This window comes from Protopterus annectens, chromosome 17.part0, assembly GCF_019279795.1.
Source record: "Protopterus annectens isolate FY-2018-M chromosome 17.part0, PAN1.0, whole genome shotgun sequence".
Classification (NCBI taxonomy): domain Eukaryota; kingdom Metazoa; phylum Chordata; order Ceratodontiformes; family Protopteridae; genus Protopterus; species Protopterus annectens.
The window spans coordinates 425,976,807-425,993,073 of record NC_056751.1 but is presented as its reverse complement, the minus strand read 5'-3'; the positions used below and the strand labels follow the sequence as shown (position 1 = coordinate 425,993,073).

At 39.1% G+C, this 16,267-nt stretch overlaps 1 protein-coding gene across 1 annotated transcript in view; it reads right to left on the bottom strand.

Annotated features, from left to right (window-relative positions):
• POLD1 (DNA polymerase delta 1, catalytic subunit) overlaps nucleotides 1-16,267 on the bottom strand; it is a gene marked incomplete in the record, with an annotated part of 1,583,142 nt that overhangs the window by 927,480 nt on the left and 639,395 nt on the right. The window contains 1 exon segment of the mRNA XM_044059378.1: nucleotides 11,222-11,335. Within this exon segment, the coding sequence (XP_043915313.1) occupies nucleotides 11,222-11,335 (114 nt within the window).

The window sequence follows — 16,267 nt, the reverse complement described above, 5'->3', positions numbered from 1 at the left end:
CTCTGGCGTGAGGAAAGCCATCTGGGAAGTTGTGTTCAAGCTTGCTCCCAGGAATACAATTTGACAGATGTGACTTATTTTCGTTTATGGTGTACCCCAGACAAGTTAGCTGGTGAAGAGTTAGCATCCTGAATTTTGGAATCACCAAAAAAGTGTTTAAGGTAGAAAGGTCCAGGATAGGACGCCATAAATTGTCTTTTCTGGGTACCAGGAAAAAAGTCTTAAATAAAAACCTTGTCCCTTTTCCTCTTCTGGTACAGTCTGAATAGCCTTTATGCTTAAGAGAGTACTTGCTTTTGAGCCTCTGCCCACTGATTTGGGGGTAGAGCTGGTCAACCGTTTGGGGTTGGTAATGCGTGGAAGTGAAATTTGTAACCTTGGGAAACTATATTTAAAACCCATTTGTCCTGGGTAATGAGTTCCCAGTTTTTTGGCCTGCAGAGCAATATTTCCCCCTAAAGGAGCAGTCAGTTGAGAAGTGCTTGGAAGTTTTAAAGTCAAGTCATTGAGACAGCTTTCCATAGGGGGGAGTCTTACTACTCCCTGATTTGGAAGCGGACACTCCCCACTGCTTAGTCTTGTGCGTACCCTGGGACTGAAACCTGGGGCTTCTGCTGGTTCTGGGTTTGGGTTGAGAAGGCCTGGAAGAGGCAGGGAAAGACCAGTTCTTAGAAGGACAATGCCTACTAAATCTTGGAGGCTGAACTTGTAGGAAATCTTTAACAGTTTGCATAGATTTAGCTTTTTCCTCCATCTTTTTAAGAACTTCTTCTGCTTTGTTGCCAAACAGGTGGTCCTGATTTAAGGGAGCATCCAACAATTTAGCTGTAACATAATATGGCAAAGATTGTTCCTTAAGCCAAGCATGCCTTCTAAGTACAGACCCAGTGACAGTAGCCCTGCAAGAGGCCTCTAATGAATCAAACCCACATTGCAAAGTACGTTTTCCAACCTGTTCAGCAGACTGCATTAAATCCTGTAAATCTTTATTTTCAGCACAGTCAGGAATCATCATTTTCTGTTTAAGCAATCCAATAATATGTTGCTGATACTTTAACATAGGAAACTGACAGTTTAAGGCCCTAATGGCCAAGGTTGCAGAAGTGTAAACCAACCTACCCCATCTATCCAGCGCCCTGTAGTCTCTATCAGTAGTAGCCTTAATGCCCTTGGGTCCCTGTGAAATAGTTTCAGGATACGCAGTAGGATTTTTAAAAAGGAACTTGTGAGAATCAGGAACCCTGTAATATCTATCAGGTTTTCTGGGAACAGGAGGCAAAGAATCAGGGGCCAAACTAGATTCCAAAAAGGCATCATCAACAATGTCTAGTACAGGAGGGATAGCTAAAGGCCTGTGTTGAGACAGGAGTAAGAAGTCCTTAAGTCTCTTTTATGAATCAGAGTAATCCTGGCTTTCCCGGCAGAAATGCTGCCTAAGAGTATGCAAGGTTTCACCAAAAGAGAAATCCTCTGGAGGGGATGCAGACGGAATAGAGTTCTCTGCATCAGAATCCTCATAAGCAGATATGGGTAAATCCAGGTCATCAGAAGAAACAGACATTTCAGAATCCTGATCAGAAGATTCATAAGCAAATTCAGTCCTGGGTCTCTTAGAAGGGGATGGGTGGCTTCCCCTGATTAAAGTTACAAGGTCTTCAGCCATTCTTATCATTTGTTTTTTAGGCATAGAGGCCTGAGCATGCGGCCTAGGTGTCTGTTTTCTAGACATGGTTCAAGCTTTAGGCCTTAAAGAAGAAGGTGGCGTTGGTTTAATATGCAAATCCGTAGGCCTGAATACACCCTCAGAAGCCATTGCCTGCACAGTGTCTCCGGGCCCATCCAAGGTAGAGACATCCACAGGTTCCACAGTTGAAGCATCTCACGGCATACCAGACTCCGAATGCGTCTCAGTAGAGGCCTGCGAATCAGAAGTAGCAGGTATCAAGGGCTGCAAAAGCGCCTCACTGAGTACCGGCGAACTGGCGACTGGCTTAGGAGAAGCGTCGGCAGCTTTGGACTAGGTGACCTGTCTCTGTCTTCATCTTTGCATTTTTTCGGAATGCCGGTAGTCGGATGGCTTATCGATGACATATCTGGATAATTGAAACGAGAACCGAAATATTTAGAAGCTTAAACATACCGACGATGTATAGTTCGTTGGTTAAATAAGGCACAAAACTGACAGCGAGGTACGGCGTGGTCAGGGCCTAGGCAAGGAATATAGTATGAATAAAAATCTTTATGAGGTATTTGTTTTCCACAAGAAATGCAATTATTAACTTTTACTGACATCGGTAAAGAGCAAGAAAAAGTTTCCCCAATGGGGTTACTTAGCTTTAGTTGAAGACTTCGGTTCTGAAACTCAGGAGTCGGCCAACCGGCACTTGCGAACTGCTTCTGCTTCGGGCACCACACGGCAAGAAAGACTAATGTAATGGCATCAGCTGCATGCTTTATACCCCTGACGACCTGATGTCATGGAAGATGAGAGAGCAACTGATGCAGGACACAAGACTTTGATAATCAGGCTGACTGAGGTCTACTGCAAACAGATAACCCAAATGTGATGACTGCAACAGTGAAACACGAAGAACATCTGCTATACTTTGAAGAAAATCCACTGTAATGTCTGTCATGGAATCGATCAATGTTCCCAAAGGAATGTATACATTTGTAATAATTAAATATAATGGTAAATTCTATGCACCTGCTAATTTTTACTGGATCCCTGGAATAGGCGCAATTGTGGCTAAAGATCACAAACTTATTACAAAGTCATTGGAAGGATAGTTTAATTTTGGCAGGGGATTTTAATTGCATATTTAGTACAAAAGATACAAGTGACAGGTGATCCGCTGTGGCGACCCCTAACTGGGAAAAGCAGAAAGAAGAAGAAGAAAAAAGAAGAAGTATAAAAGATACAAGTGAACAGAAGAAGAAAGCTAAAATACTGGCATGAGCTGAAGTATTAAATAGATGGATTGATAATAAAAATTTTGTTGAATTACTAGTAAAAACATAAGATTAGTCCTTGTTCTTCATTCATTATTCTAATGCTCATGGTTACAAACTAGAATTGAGAAGATCTATGCCTCTATAGATTTATTTAATAAAGTGAATTATTTTAAAACTATTCCTTATCCTTTATCTGATAATAATGCACTAAGCATTAATATAGTAATGGATAGAAGGACATTTCAGATTAGTTATAGAATCCTAGTATGAATAATGAAATTAAAAGAGTAAGAGTTACCTTAAGGAACAAGTCAAGAATGATTTTTATCTTTAAATAATGGTCAGGTCAATAAAGTCATACTATGGGACTCCTTAAAAATGCATATTAAAGATAGAATGGGAAGATGATTAACAGTTCTTAGATATACAAGATGAAATGCACAAAGCAAGGTTTGAACAATAAAGAAATCATATAATACTGATGTTATTAAAAAATTAATGACAAAATATCAAAATTTTAATGCATAAAGTGGAGATCGCTTTAGAAAAAAATAAAATTGCATAGTTATGTGATGACTTCACAAAATCTACATAGATTAGCTAATAGAAGTAAGATGTTAACCAAAAAGGCACAAATCAATAATATCCAAAATTCTCACACTAATAAGCTTACTTCAGATATAGAAGAATTGCTTAATATTTTTTAAAAATTCTAAGAGGATCTTAATAAAGATAAAAATAATAACACAGATGATTACAAAATTGACAATTTAGAGAAACATATTACTAATAAATGTAATGACCAACAAATATCTCTGCTGAATAAGTCTATTACCCTGATAAAAGTTAAAGAAGCTTAAAAATGTAAAATGGTAAAGCTCCAGGGTTAGATGGTTTAAGTATGGAATTATTTTAGATTTACAGAGTAACATTTTCAGGATAGTCCAGTGTGACAAAATAATTCCTCCCTCATGGAAATATTCTGGATAAGTTAGTCTCCTCATATAGACCCATTTCATTATTAAATGTAGGCTATAAAATATTTATAGCCATTTTTGCCATAAGATTAAGAAACAGCTTAATAAAGGTCAAACAGGATTTATAGTCAACACTTTAACATATGATAATACAAAAAGGGTAGTAACTATCTTAGATTTAGCAAAAGGAATGAACGAGAAAGTGGCTCTAATTAGCATAGCCATTGAGAGAGTTTTTGATTCTGTAGACTGGAACTAGTTGTTTAAAACTTTAGAAGCATTTCCATTTTCAGAACAGTTTACTGGAATAATAAAAACATGTACGAGACTCCAAAGGATATGTTAAAATTGGATCTTACATTTCTGAAGAATTCACTTTAAACAAAGGCAAAAAACAAGGGTGTCCCTTCTCCCCTTTATTACTTGCAGTAGTTACCAACCGTTAGCTAACAGTATAAGAAGTGATGAAAAATTGATGGATTCTCACTTGAGAGATTGCCAATCTAAATTTAAATTATTTGGATTAAAGAAATAGATGAGGAAAATGAAAAGTTCCAAAAAGTGTCACTGCTGAAATTTAATACAACTGAAACTTTAAACTTACTATCTAGTAACTGATTTAACACTAAATATAAATATAAATATAATTGGGAAGGAGAAGAGCTAAAATAAATATTTAGGAACAAAATCCTACTCTCTCCTTATTTCTTGAAATTTCCCCATTGCATCATCATCCATTTTCACTTTGAATTGTAGACTTCTGCTTGTGTTATGTATATGAGCCTTAAACGTGTAGCTCTAAAATATTCATTCAAACCAGGTAATCCCAAACAACCTTGTTATGTTGAAATGATCAGCTTCTCCCACACACTATCATTTCCCTCTTCGCCTTCCAGATAAATTCTTTCAAATCCTTATTATTGTCCACAACTTCTCTATTTCATATAATATGTCTGACCTGATGTAAAACTAAAGGGACTAAACATCTTCACTGTTTTTATCTTGTTATCCATGTCCACAAACAAGACCTTCTATTTGCTTAGTTTTTGTATTAAGTTTTGTTTATTCTCTTCCCATATATCCTTAGCTGTCATAACAGAATCCTTTTCTTAATCCATACTCCTAATTCATGTCCCCATAAATATGAGTATTGCTGGACCAATTCATGTGTGGGTACATAGTTTATAGCCATAGCCTTTGTTTTATCTTCAATAATTTTATATCCTGAAAAAAACTTGAAACTGTCTCAAGATGCTCCACAACACTGGTTTTATCAGGTATAAAATAATATTGTCTGCAAATTAAACCAACTTTTCTTGAGTACCATACCAATTATATCATTGAAATTCAAAGTCCCTTATTTCTTTACCATTGGCTCTGAATATAAAGAAAAGAAAAAAGGGAAGAGAACATCCCTTTCTGGTTCCTCTGTTCAGACACAAATTGTCATACAGAAACCCTCCACTTTAATTTTTGCCCCAAATCCCTCATATATCCCAATTATCCTTATTATTTTATCAGAGAATGCAAATGCTTCCACTGGCCTACTCATAAAATCCTGGCTTATTCTGTCAAATGCTTTCTCTGTATCAAGACTAGTCAGCAATAGCAGCATTTTATTATACTCTGCTTCCCCTGGATCATCGCAAGTAATGCTGTTAAATGTTTGCCTTTCCATAAAACCATACGTATCCATATTTTGGAAACATCTTTGCCATTCTTTTAGCTATTATAGGCAAACACTTTATAAACATGGTTTAAAGTTGAAATGGGCCTACATGAAAACTGGGTCTGATGGGTCTTTACATTCTTTAGGTATTACAGCCACCATAGCTTTCTTAGGATCACAGGAGGTTACTAGACTAATGGCCCTGGGGCCCTTATAAGCTTAGCCAAAAGTTTATCCTCAAAAAGAAACCTCAGACAGCACTTGCCGCTGTCATTGGGGACACAGGTAGAACCCCTGGGAGAAATTTGTGGTTTCCCATCCACTCATCAAGTTTGCTCTTGAAGAGGGTCAGCGAGGTGCTCTTGTTTAACACGTACGGGAAGTCTGCTCCAGAGATGGGGCAGCCTCGAAGACAAACCCGTCTCTAAAGCAGGTTTTGTTGATGTTGCATATTACATTCAGGCCTTTCGAGTGGGTAATGTGTGAGGAGTTAGACTTATGGATATGAAGCATCTCTAGTAGGGCAGGGTCCAAGACTGCCTTGTAGGCAAGGCACAGATCACCCCCTGAGCAATCTGTACAATACCGAATAGAGTGACCGTGATTTGAGCCTGTCCTCGTAGGACAGGTGTTGGAGGCCATGGATTCTCTTTGTGAGGTATTTCGGTTGCCTTTCCAGTTGGTACAGATGCTTGAGGAGGTACATACCAAATGGGGTGTTATACTCAGGATGTTGATGCTTCCCCTCTTTATAAAATATTATTAAACAAAACCTTCCAGATATTTATAATTTTCTTCACTCTTAGCTTCCAAATTTCCACTGGAATACCATTTATTTAAATCTGAAGCAAAGCTGTGGTCATTACACAGAGCTGGCAAACAAGTTAACAGTATTACACACTTAACTGCTCAAGAAAATATTATCTAAGCTTGTTGTGCATGTCACACAGAGCTAGACCATAGTCAAATGGGGCTCTAGGCAGGGTAATCGATCAAGGCCCCCAGAACAGTCCCTCCTGAGGCATCCACCTACCCCAACCCCCCCCCCCCCCAGCCCCCTCTCCAGCCATTCCAGTGTTCCATTACTTGGCTATTTCTCCAAATTTACCATAAACACTGTTAAAATCTGTCAGGGTGTGCATACGGTTTCCTTATTTACTTCTGCAATGATTACATATACTGAAATAGAATAGCACAAACACTAACAGCCATTTGTTAAACAAACAATATAGTCTTGCAATGAAAACAGACTCAGCATGAGTAGTAAACTTCTCCGCCCTTGAAAATCACATTAACTGAAATAGCATTAAAACCCACATTCAAAGAAAATGCATCTGGTCAGTGGAGGATTGAGTTTACCTTTGGGATGTTTTCGAACCATAGGCTTGTTGCACATATTTTTAAGGAAATGCATACATGTATGTGTTCTTTGATTCACCTTCATGATTGTATTGAATTATATTCTTTGTATAATACAGCACCACTTGTTAAGAGTATTTTTTAAATTCATGGTTCTGAACATTCTTCCAGTAATCAATGAAACAAAATGTATGAACCAATAAAGACAAAACTACCCATTTCAGAAAATTTCAACCATAAAAAGGCCACTTACACTTCTATCACTACAATCCACCAATAGCAGTCAAGCACAATCTCTGCAGAAGTAAAAGTCATCCAAGTACGTCCACATTAAAGAGATCCATAACTAATGAAGAGGTTGCTACTGGCAAACAACTTTACATTTCAGTGTTCCATCTACAAATTCAATGTTTGCTGCCCTTGAAGAATTAATTGCCTATGTTACATTAAAAAATTATTAAGCTGGTAATATTGCAATAAGGAATGACTGACAAACCAACAACTGGTTCATAGTTACTAGGCATCTCATACAAAGGAGGACACACTTAGGAGGGTAGAACCCCTATCATCCCTTAAAATGCAGCAAATAATCTGAAATCAAAAAGGCACTGCAATATCAGCACTCCATCTAAATGGTGTAAGAGTAGAATCCATAGCCTTCTGCAGCAAAGGTAATTATGCTAACACTGCCTTCAAATTCTACAGCACAAACAGTGACTAAAATTTGCTAAACAAAACAGTTAGTTACACCACAGAAAACAGACTCAGCATGAGCAACAGTTAACTTCTCTTTCCTTGAAACACGCAACTCTAGGAAAATTAACTTCTTCTTTCGGCTTTTTCCTGGTTAGGGGTCGCCACAGCAGATCACCTGTCCGCTCATGACTGGCAGTGGAATTTTACGGTGTCGAGTTGCCAGCCCGGTGCCCAACCTTCCACAGAAGGCACACACTCACACCTAGGGCCAATTTGGAGTGTCCAATCACCTACAGCATGTCTTTGGGATGTGGGAAGAAATCGGAGCACCCGGAGGAAACCCACGCGACCACAGGGAGGACATGCAGACTCCACACAGAAGGCACCCCAGCCGAGGATCGAACCGGAAAACCTCTTGCTGTGAGGCGGCAACGCTAACCGCTGCACTACCGTGGCCGCCCTCCACTCTAGGAAAATTAACTAAAACTCATAATCCCTTGAAAATGTACTGAAACTCATAATTCCCTGGAAATGTACTGAAACTCAAACTGACAATTCCTTCAGCAGCCTGGTAGTTAGTATAGAGGATTCAGGCCCTTGTCCCCACTGAAGCTCACAGTTCCTTCAGCATTCTGGTAGTTGGTGTAGAGGATTTAGGCTCTTGTCTCCTGTAACCAGGTTACAGGGTCAAGCCCGTTCAAGTTAAGTGACTAACCTGCCCTCCCCTCTAACTAGGGCATTATATACCATACCACTCTATACACTCAACCTCTTAGTATAAGAAATCTGGACAAAGCCTAAAATAATGGGGGGGGGGGTAAAGGCCCCAAAACAGAATAGATCTTAAAACACTGCTCTTACAGACTTAGAAAGTTGCTAGAATTACAGCATTTGTCTTAGCATCTGAATGAAATGAAGTCTGAAACTCAAATGTATGGGATGATTTATTTCAATTCTCCGTGATTTAAAAGAAAAACACAAATTTTATGAGGAATAGGCCAAACATATGAGGCATAAATCTAGACATTCTGCAAAAGTCTGGACAATTGAGAGGTATGCACACCTGTCAACCTATTAGTGCAACAAATCTGAACAAAGGCTGAAATAATAGTGATACAATGGCCCAAAAATAGGGATAGATTTAAAAAATTGCTCTTTTTAACTTAGAAAGTTGCTAGAACAGCCCTCTGTGGTTTGCCAGAAAGCCGTAAGTTTTATGAGAAACAGACCAAAACTATGAAGCTAAATCTGGACAGTTGAGAGGTCTGAAGTCTTGAAACGAAAATACCGTGATTTAGTTAAAGCATTAAGTTTTTTGCTGGCCTCTTAATAAACTGCTTATTTTGCACTGGACACACTGCTTCACAAGTGCTTTTGTATTTTGTCTGTAAACACCTTGACAGGTCCTGGGTAGAAGAAAGGATGAAAAGCCTGTACAGCCAGCAAACCTCCTCATTTCTTTGATACTGATGTGTTCTTCCTGTTGATGAGGTGCACAGACCCCCTGCACCTTTTGGGAGCGAAATGCTGCTCCCCATCCCAAGTCTGAAAAGTCTGAACAGCTCCTGGGAGGGAAGAAAATGAAGCCCTGGATTGAGAGTCAACTGCTGAATCCACCACTGAAGTTCCTGCTTTCTTATGTGGAGGCTGGCCAGAGAGAACATAGGAATAGTGGAGGCCATGAACTCCAGAACTCTTAGAAATTATCTGGCTGTTAGTGAAGCCAGAGTAAGAAGGGACTGAAAAGGAAAATGAGAGTTACGACCTTGGGAGGAGGCAGGGATGCCAGCAGAGGCACAGTCTGGATCATGCACCCCAGGAAAAACATGATCTTGAGGAGAAGTCAGAAAGAACTTTTTTAAATTTATAGTGAACCTCACGGTTTACTGAAGGGAAATGGCAAAATGCAGATTTTGCAATAAAGTCTCTTAAGAGGATGTGTGAAACAAGAGATTGTCCAAGTAGGGAAAGACTTGGGAAAGACTTGCGATCTCCTGCAGTCTGCAAAAAGCAATCATAGGAGCAATGCATTTGGTGAATACCCTTGTGGCAGTAGAAAGGCCAAAGGGCAAAGCAGATAACTGTAAATGCCAGGAAGCAACAGAGAAATGTAAAAACTTCATGAAAACAGGTTGTATTTGGATATGGATATAAGACTCCTTGAGATCCAGACACACCATATAAGCCAGAGGAAGCACAAGCAGGAACAAAGTCTGAAGGGACAACATTTGAAAAGAGGGAATCTTCAGAAATGTATTTAGATGCGACAGATCTAAAATTGGTATTCAAACACCCTTTTTCCTGGGTACGAACAACATTCTGGAGTAAACCCCCCCCCATCCCCCATTGGGAAACTAGAACTTCTTGAATAGTACCCGGAGTAAAGAGATCCCAAAGCACTCCTGGAACCAGTAGGCATTCAGACACACAATCAAAAAATGACATTCAGACTGACGGCAAAGAAGTTCTGAGGGTGGTACATCTGGATGTCACCTTTATGCCCTATGCCATGCGAGGAGCATACGCGTGACATATGCATGCCTTAAAGCAATCTAAAGGCTTTGGTATACTGGCTGGATGTCGGGCTGCCATTGACAGGGGATCCCTATTGTAATGAAAACTGTAACAGTGAAATGGAAGGCATCACCTGTTCAAGGGATCTCAATCTCTTTTGCAAAGTTAAAAGAACATGTTTGAGTGAGAGGTATGCATCACAGAGAATATCATTTCTATGAATTACAGTCTTCCACTCCACATTAAGAAAAATGCTTTGCCTTCTCTATTCAAATGTACTATGGACAATTGGATGGGTAACCACAAATTCACCTCTTCCCCCATTTAGTACCACTGTCCCTCAAGGATATGGGGAAATGTAAAAAAAAAAAAAAAAAAAGAAAATAATTAAAAGATTTGCAAAAAAGGTATATGTATGCAAAACATATGTGCTATTAACTGCCATGAGAATGTACGACTAGGCTTCAGAAAATTCTCACAGATTAATAAATACTTTTTACGCTCTTGATCTGTAAATAGGCAATGGAAGTTTACATCAAATAAATTCAAACTTTAAGAAGAGCGGATTACTATGGCACACATATCTAGAAACATGGAACAAATCACTAGTTACCCAAAATATACCAACCTGCTTTAGTCTCAAGCTTCCCCCCCCCCTTATATTCAAAATGTTCATTCCCCTTTCCTGTAACATACCATCTTCTAAAGCCTCCTTCCTCATACAAGTGGGTTGGTATGAATACTACTTGTAGCTACAACCCAGATATAAAGGGCCATATGGGCATTCAATACTTACAGCAGACACAATGAGTTAAATGACGCAATGAACTAAATACATACATACATAGTTGTAAATAGCTTTACATGACAAGCTAAACAGAAAAAAAGTACACAATTTCTTCAGGAGTATAACTTCAAAATGGAGAAATAAATGAACCTATTAGAAGAAATAATCAGACAAACTTTGAATCTCTTTGAATCATGCTCAGGTGGCATCTACTCAAAATCATTAAAAGTACAAACATCTACTTACCTCAAATCAAAATCTTACCTTTTACGAGCTGCCAACAAATTTTCTAAAATTTCAGGCAGGAGACCCTTCCTCACAGATTTCTTCACAAAACGATCACTTGTTGGGGTCTTGATGAAATCTTCAGCAGACAGGCTAAAAACACAAGCACATTACTCAGTAAACCCATATGTAAGGCCTCTGTCAAAACTATCCCTATAAACAGTATGCAGGCAAAAACAGAAAAATAAAAACATTTCTCAACCTATTAAAATGGCACCAACACATCAAAAAGTACAACACAGTAGGAAACATTTTCACCTAACACAGAAATAATTTCCTGCAGGACTATTTGGTGTTGAGATCATGAATTAGTACTAACTCAATCCATGCAGGAAGACAAAGCATGGTGTTTATCAATTGTACAACTGATTCAGCAAGGTTAGTGATGCATGCAGACAGCAGTACCTGAAAACGAAAGCATTTAGCAATAAAAATTTGTCAACCCAGTAAATCACACACAAAAAGATAAATAAACTCAGTACACGGTAAGCAGCTTCCATGCACACAAGTCCTTTTAATCCTGTTGAATAACCTGGTAAAACACTTTAAATAAATGACACAAAATAAAAGCTAAATGGATAAGCGCTTTCTTCTGTTAGTTTGACATCTTCAGAACTGCTAGATACTAGCACAGTAAGCTTAAAATAGGCTTTCAAAAACACACAGCCCTCAAGAATTACCATTCAAAACTAATATTCAAATAAGGAGTACATACACCTTATTAAAAATCTACTACCAGTAATATAGCCAATGATCACGATATTTGTGATAACCAAGGAGAAAGGCAACTTTGGCAATTCAACCAATGGCAGCAATGACAAAAACAAATGTACAAATGTACAGATGAACGATACATAAACCCCATAGGTTACATCTTACCCAATCAAAGGTCCAGAATGATAAAAATGGACCAATAGTAAAAAAGGCCATAAGGACCAATAATATGGGCAACAGTAAGATTTTACCCAATGGCAGCAAAGTCAACTGAAAAAGTCAAACAGGCTGATGAGCTTTGAACTCATAACCCCTGGTTTATGAGACTAGTGCTACAAAATGTGCTTAACCTGATGAACTTCTTTGGTAAAGGAAAGCAGATTCATTCTCAAACCGTCTCTGAGATCCAATACTGACTCTACAGGTCTTCAGACTACATAAAATAGTAAGCTGTAGCAGTTCCAAGCCAAATAACATGAAATTACTACTAAGTCTTCGGTTTGAATTTTTTCACCTCCATAAGCAACAAGTTTTGCAGAACTGGCCACATTAAGTTGCTCACCAGCTCTCACCTTAGCAAATGTGTCTGCTGACAGTTATACCTTGAACCAGTGTTTACTTTGAGCTCAGTGGTTTTACTATTGATCTGGACAGTACAACACACTTCATTCTTTGCCAACAAATCTACTGCATCAGCCTTTTCCCCAAATACTAATACACCATCCACATAGAAAGTAGGGTTGCAGCTCTCTATTATCATCGACTTGCTTTTTTAAGTGATCCTTTTTTTATAACTGTGTGAGGTTTACTTGATTTTCCAAACTTTTGAAAATGGCTCCATTGTTTTACACTTGTAGCATTTCTGAACAAATGCTAAGCACTTTTCTCTCTTAAACTCATGATTGGCACCACAATTGTGACAATTGACAATAAAGCTTGATTTGGGTTTTGCTGACACCCTTGTACTGCACTGAGCATGTCCTTTTCACTGAACTAGTCTTAGAAAGTGCTGGAAAAATATGGGTTTTACCTGCCACACCCGCAGGGGTTACAGCTGCCATGTGCTTAGGCCTGCTCCTACTAGCCACGTGTTGAATGCTATCTACATTTGCTCTGGAGCCTACTGAAACCATGCTCTTATCACTTGCAAGCATACTTGTGTGCCTTTCTGTAACTCCAGGATTTGACAAATCTCAATAGCTTTGCTCAACGTTCAATCACTGTCATGAAGCAAAATCTTTCTCACTGCAGCACTACTAACACCACACATAAGCCTGTCCGTTATCAACTCATCTTTTAAACCACCAAACCTATATATGTTTTAGCTTTGTTTCTCAGGTCAGTAACAAAATCTACAAAAGTTTCTCCTGGCTTTTGATCTCTTGTGTAAAACAAATGCTGCTCTAAAGTAACATTTATCTGGGGGTTGCACATTTCCCTGAATATGCGTTTCTAACACTCCGGGTCTTCCTTTGATTCAGCCTGTACAACAATATGATGGTTTCCCCCTTCTCCTTCATATATTGCTGGTGCATACACAAATGAACGCTCTCTTTCAATGGCCTCTGACCCAAATAGGTTTAGCAAAATGAATGCCCTGGTGCATGCATCTTTGTCAGATTAATCTGCTTGCATAAAAATATCGTACTCTTCCTCAAATTTTCTCCAATTCTCTGCAATAATCTAATCAAATACAAGTGGACCTGGTCTGTGAAATGCTTCTGTCACATTAACACATACCAGTGAAGGCTCTTACAAGTATGCATGAACACACACACATATACTTATGCCAGAAATTTATGCCAGTACTTGTAACTATACCCAATAACACAACTAGCCTCTAAATAACTGAACTTTGCAAAATAAGTTTCCTGGGCACAAGAATACTTTTTAAATCACTGTACTGTAAAAAAAAAAACAGCTCTTATCTGTGTAAGAAACAATTCAAAATAACTGCACTGTGTGTATAAACGGAGTAGAAGAAGCTCAGAATAAAAAAAATTTTGAAGTAACTGCACTTTGCAAATAAATAGTATACAGCACACAAACTTTCCCCGATATGGCTGTACTTTGCTAAACAAGTTTGTAGTGTTTTGTGAAGATAATGAAGAGAAGACCAGGTAGCTGCCTCCAGAATGCTTCTAGAGTCCATATCACTCCAATATGCCATCATAGACGATAACATTCTAGCCATGTGAGCTTTAACCTTGCCTAGAATAGATTTGCCATGGTGTAAGTAACAGAAAGTAACAGAGGGCAGCCATCAGGCAATACTTTGATAGACAGAGGTTGACCTTTCGTAGCCAGTATACGGGAGACAAACAGCCTTTCGTAGCCAGTATAAGGGAGACAAACAGTTCAGCATTCTGTTCTGTCAAGGTAGCACCTGAGCGGTCTGTGTGCATCCATGGTATGCAGAATCTTTACTCCGTTGCTTTTGGATCAGGAGAGAACACTGGGAGCTTGATGTCTTCATTCAAGGCAAATTCAGAAACAACTTTAAGCAGGAATGATGGATTAGTAAGCAACACAACCTCACCCTTGTTCAAAATCAGATAGGGTTAGCTGATCATGACAGCTTGCAGCTCATTCTTCTAAGTAAAGAATCATAAATCTGCCTGAGAGGCAGGTTCAAAGGGAGAGAAAGTCAATTTTTCAAGAACATAGTTGAGATCTCAGGGAGGATTTGTTTTCAAGAGTTTCACACACAACACCCCTTTCATAAGCTGTTTGATTACAAAAAGAAATGAAACAGGGGGATCCATGGACAGATCAGTTGAAATGGAAGATGCACTTTGACAGATGTATGATGGCAAGCCATCTCTAAGCAGTTCGGACAAATATTTCAAACCCATAGGAGTCAAAAATCCTTTTGGAACCTCCGTTATTGGCTAAGCACCACAAGAAGACCTCTTTCACTTTAATATTTTCTAGTTACAAGTTTTCTTGCCTCCTGAAATCCAACTGCACATCCTTGTGGGACAAGTGCCTAAAAAGTATCATATGATGGCCTGGATGGCTGTCAGATACAATTGCTCTAAGATGGGCTGTCCCAGTCATGCCTGATGCCATGAGAGTAGATCCAGCCCATGAGGAAGCTTGCAGTAATTGCCCTTGACAAATTCTATTAAAAAAGAAAACAGTCCCGAGATAAAAGGGGGCTACCACAATGATCTTTGGCAATTTCTTTCAGAATCTTTAGAAGCACCTTGGGAATCAGTGGAAATGAACATATGCACATTCTGATCATGGGGAAGATAAAGTGTCGGTCTTCCAAACATGGCTAAAAGGATATCTTGAAAAGAATTGTTTTTCAGTTGTCTGCTTTTAAAGGGGGTGAACAAATCTACATGAGGTGCTCCCCACATCTGGATTAAGTACTGAAAGACCTCCCCATGGAGCTTCCTCTCATGAAGGTTTCTTCAGGATCTGCTTAGTTCGCCACTGGGTTTTCCTCTGATGAAATATAGGAGGTCTGAAGAATCAGAAAAGCTGTAGTGCCAGCTGGTGGGCCAATTCTGCCAACCGGCAAAGAGGGTATGCCCTTTTACCCCGCCTTTGCTTGTTCAGGTATCACATCCCAGTAGTATTGTCTGTGGCCACTAGAAAAGGACCCAGAGTCCATAAATGGTGAAGAACATTTAAGGCATGAATCACTGCCACATCTCTTTCAAATTTATATACTTTCACATTTTCTGTGAACTCCACAAGCCTTGCACTTAAACTCCCATGGATGCTGCTACCCTCAAAAAAATCTGAAGGGTCTTTCTGGACAGACTGGTCTGAAGAGAGACAGGGAATCCTGGATTCAGTGACAGTTGATCTGTCCACCACTGCAGTTCCTGTTTCACAAATTCTAGTACTGATATCTGGAAATCAAAGGGATGAAGATGCTGGGTCCAACAATTTTTCAAATACTAGTGAATTTTACTCACATGTAGTCTGCCCTGAAATTGGAAGCAACAGGAATATGACAAGTGCCCTTAAGATGTAATCATCACGAAACAGCTGTCTGGAGCAATGCTAAGACCAAGAGTGTAAGGTGAGCATTTTGAATTTCAGAACTTTTACAAAGATGTTTAGAAAGGACAAATCTAGGACGAGTCTCCAGGAGTGCACCTTTTTTGGGTACCACAGAGATTATGGAGTACAGTCCTTTGCCTTTGTGTATCTCAGTCAGTGGTTCAATGACCCTTGCTTCTACCATGTGTTGGAAACAGCACCATCTACCTGGTGGGTGTTGGGGAATTCCCCTGAAAAGTGAGAAATTTCTATCCACTGCCAATTGCATTACTCTCCAAGTTATTCTCG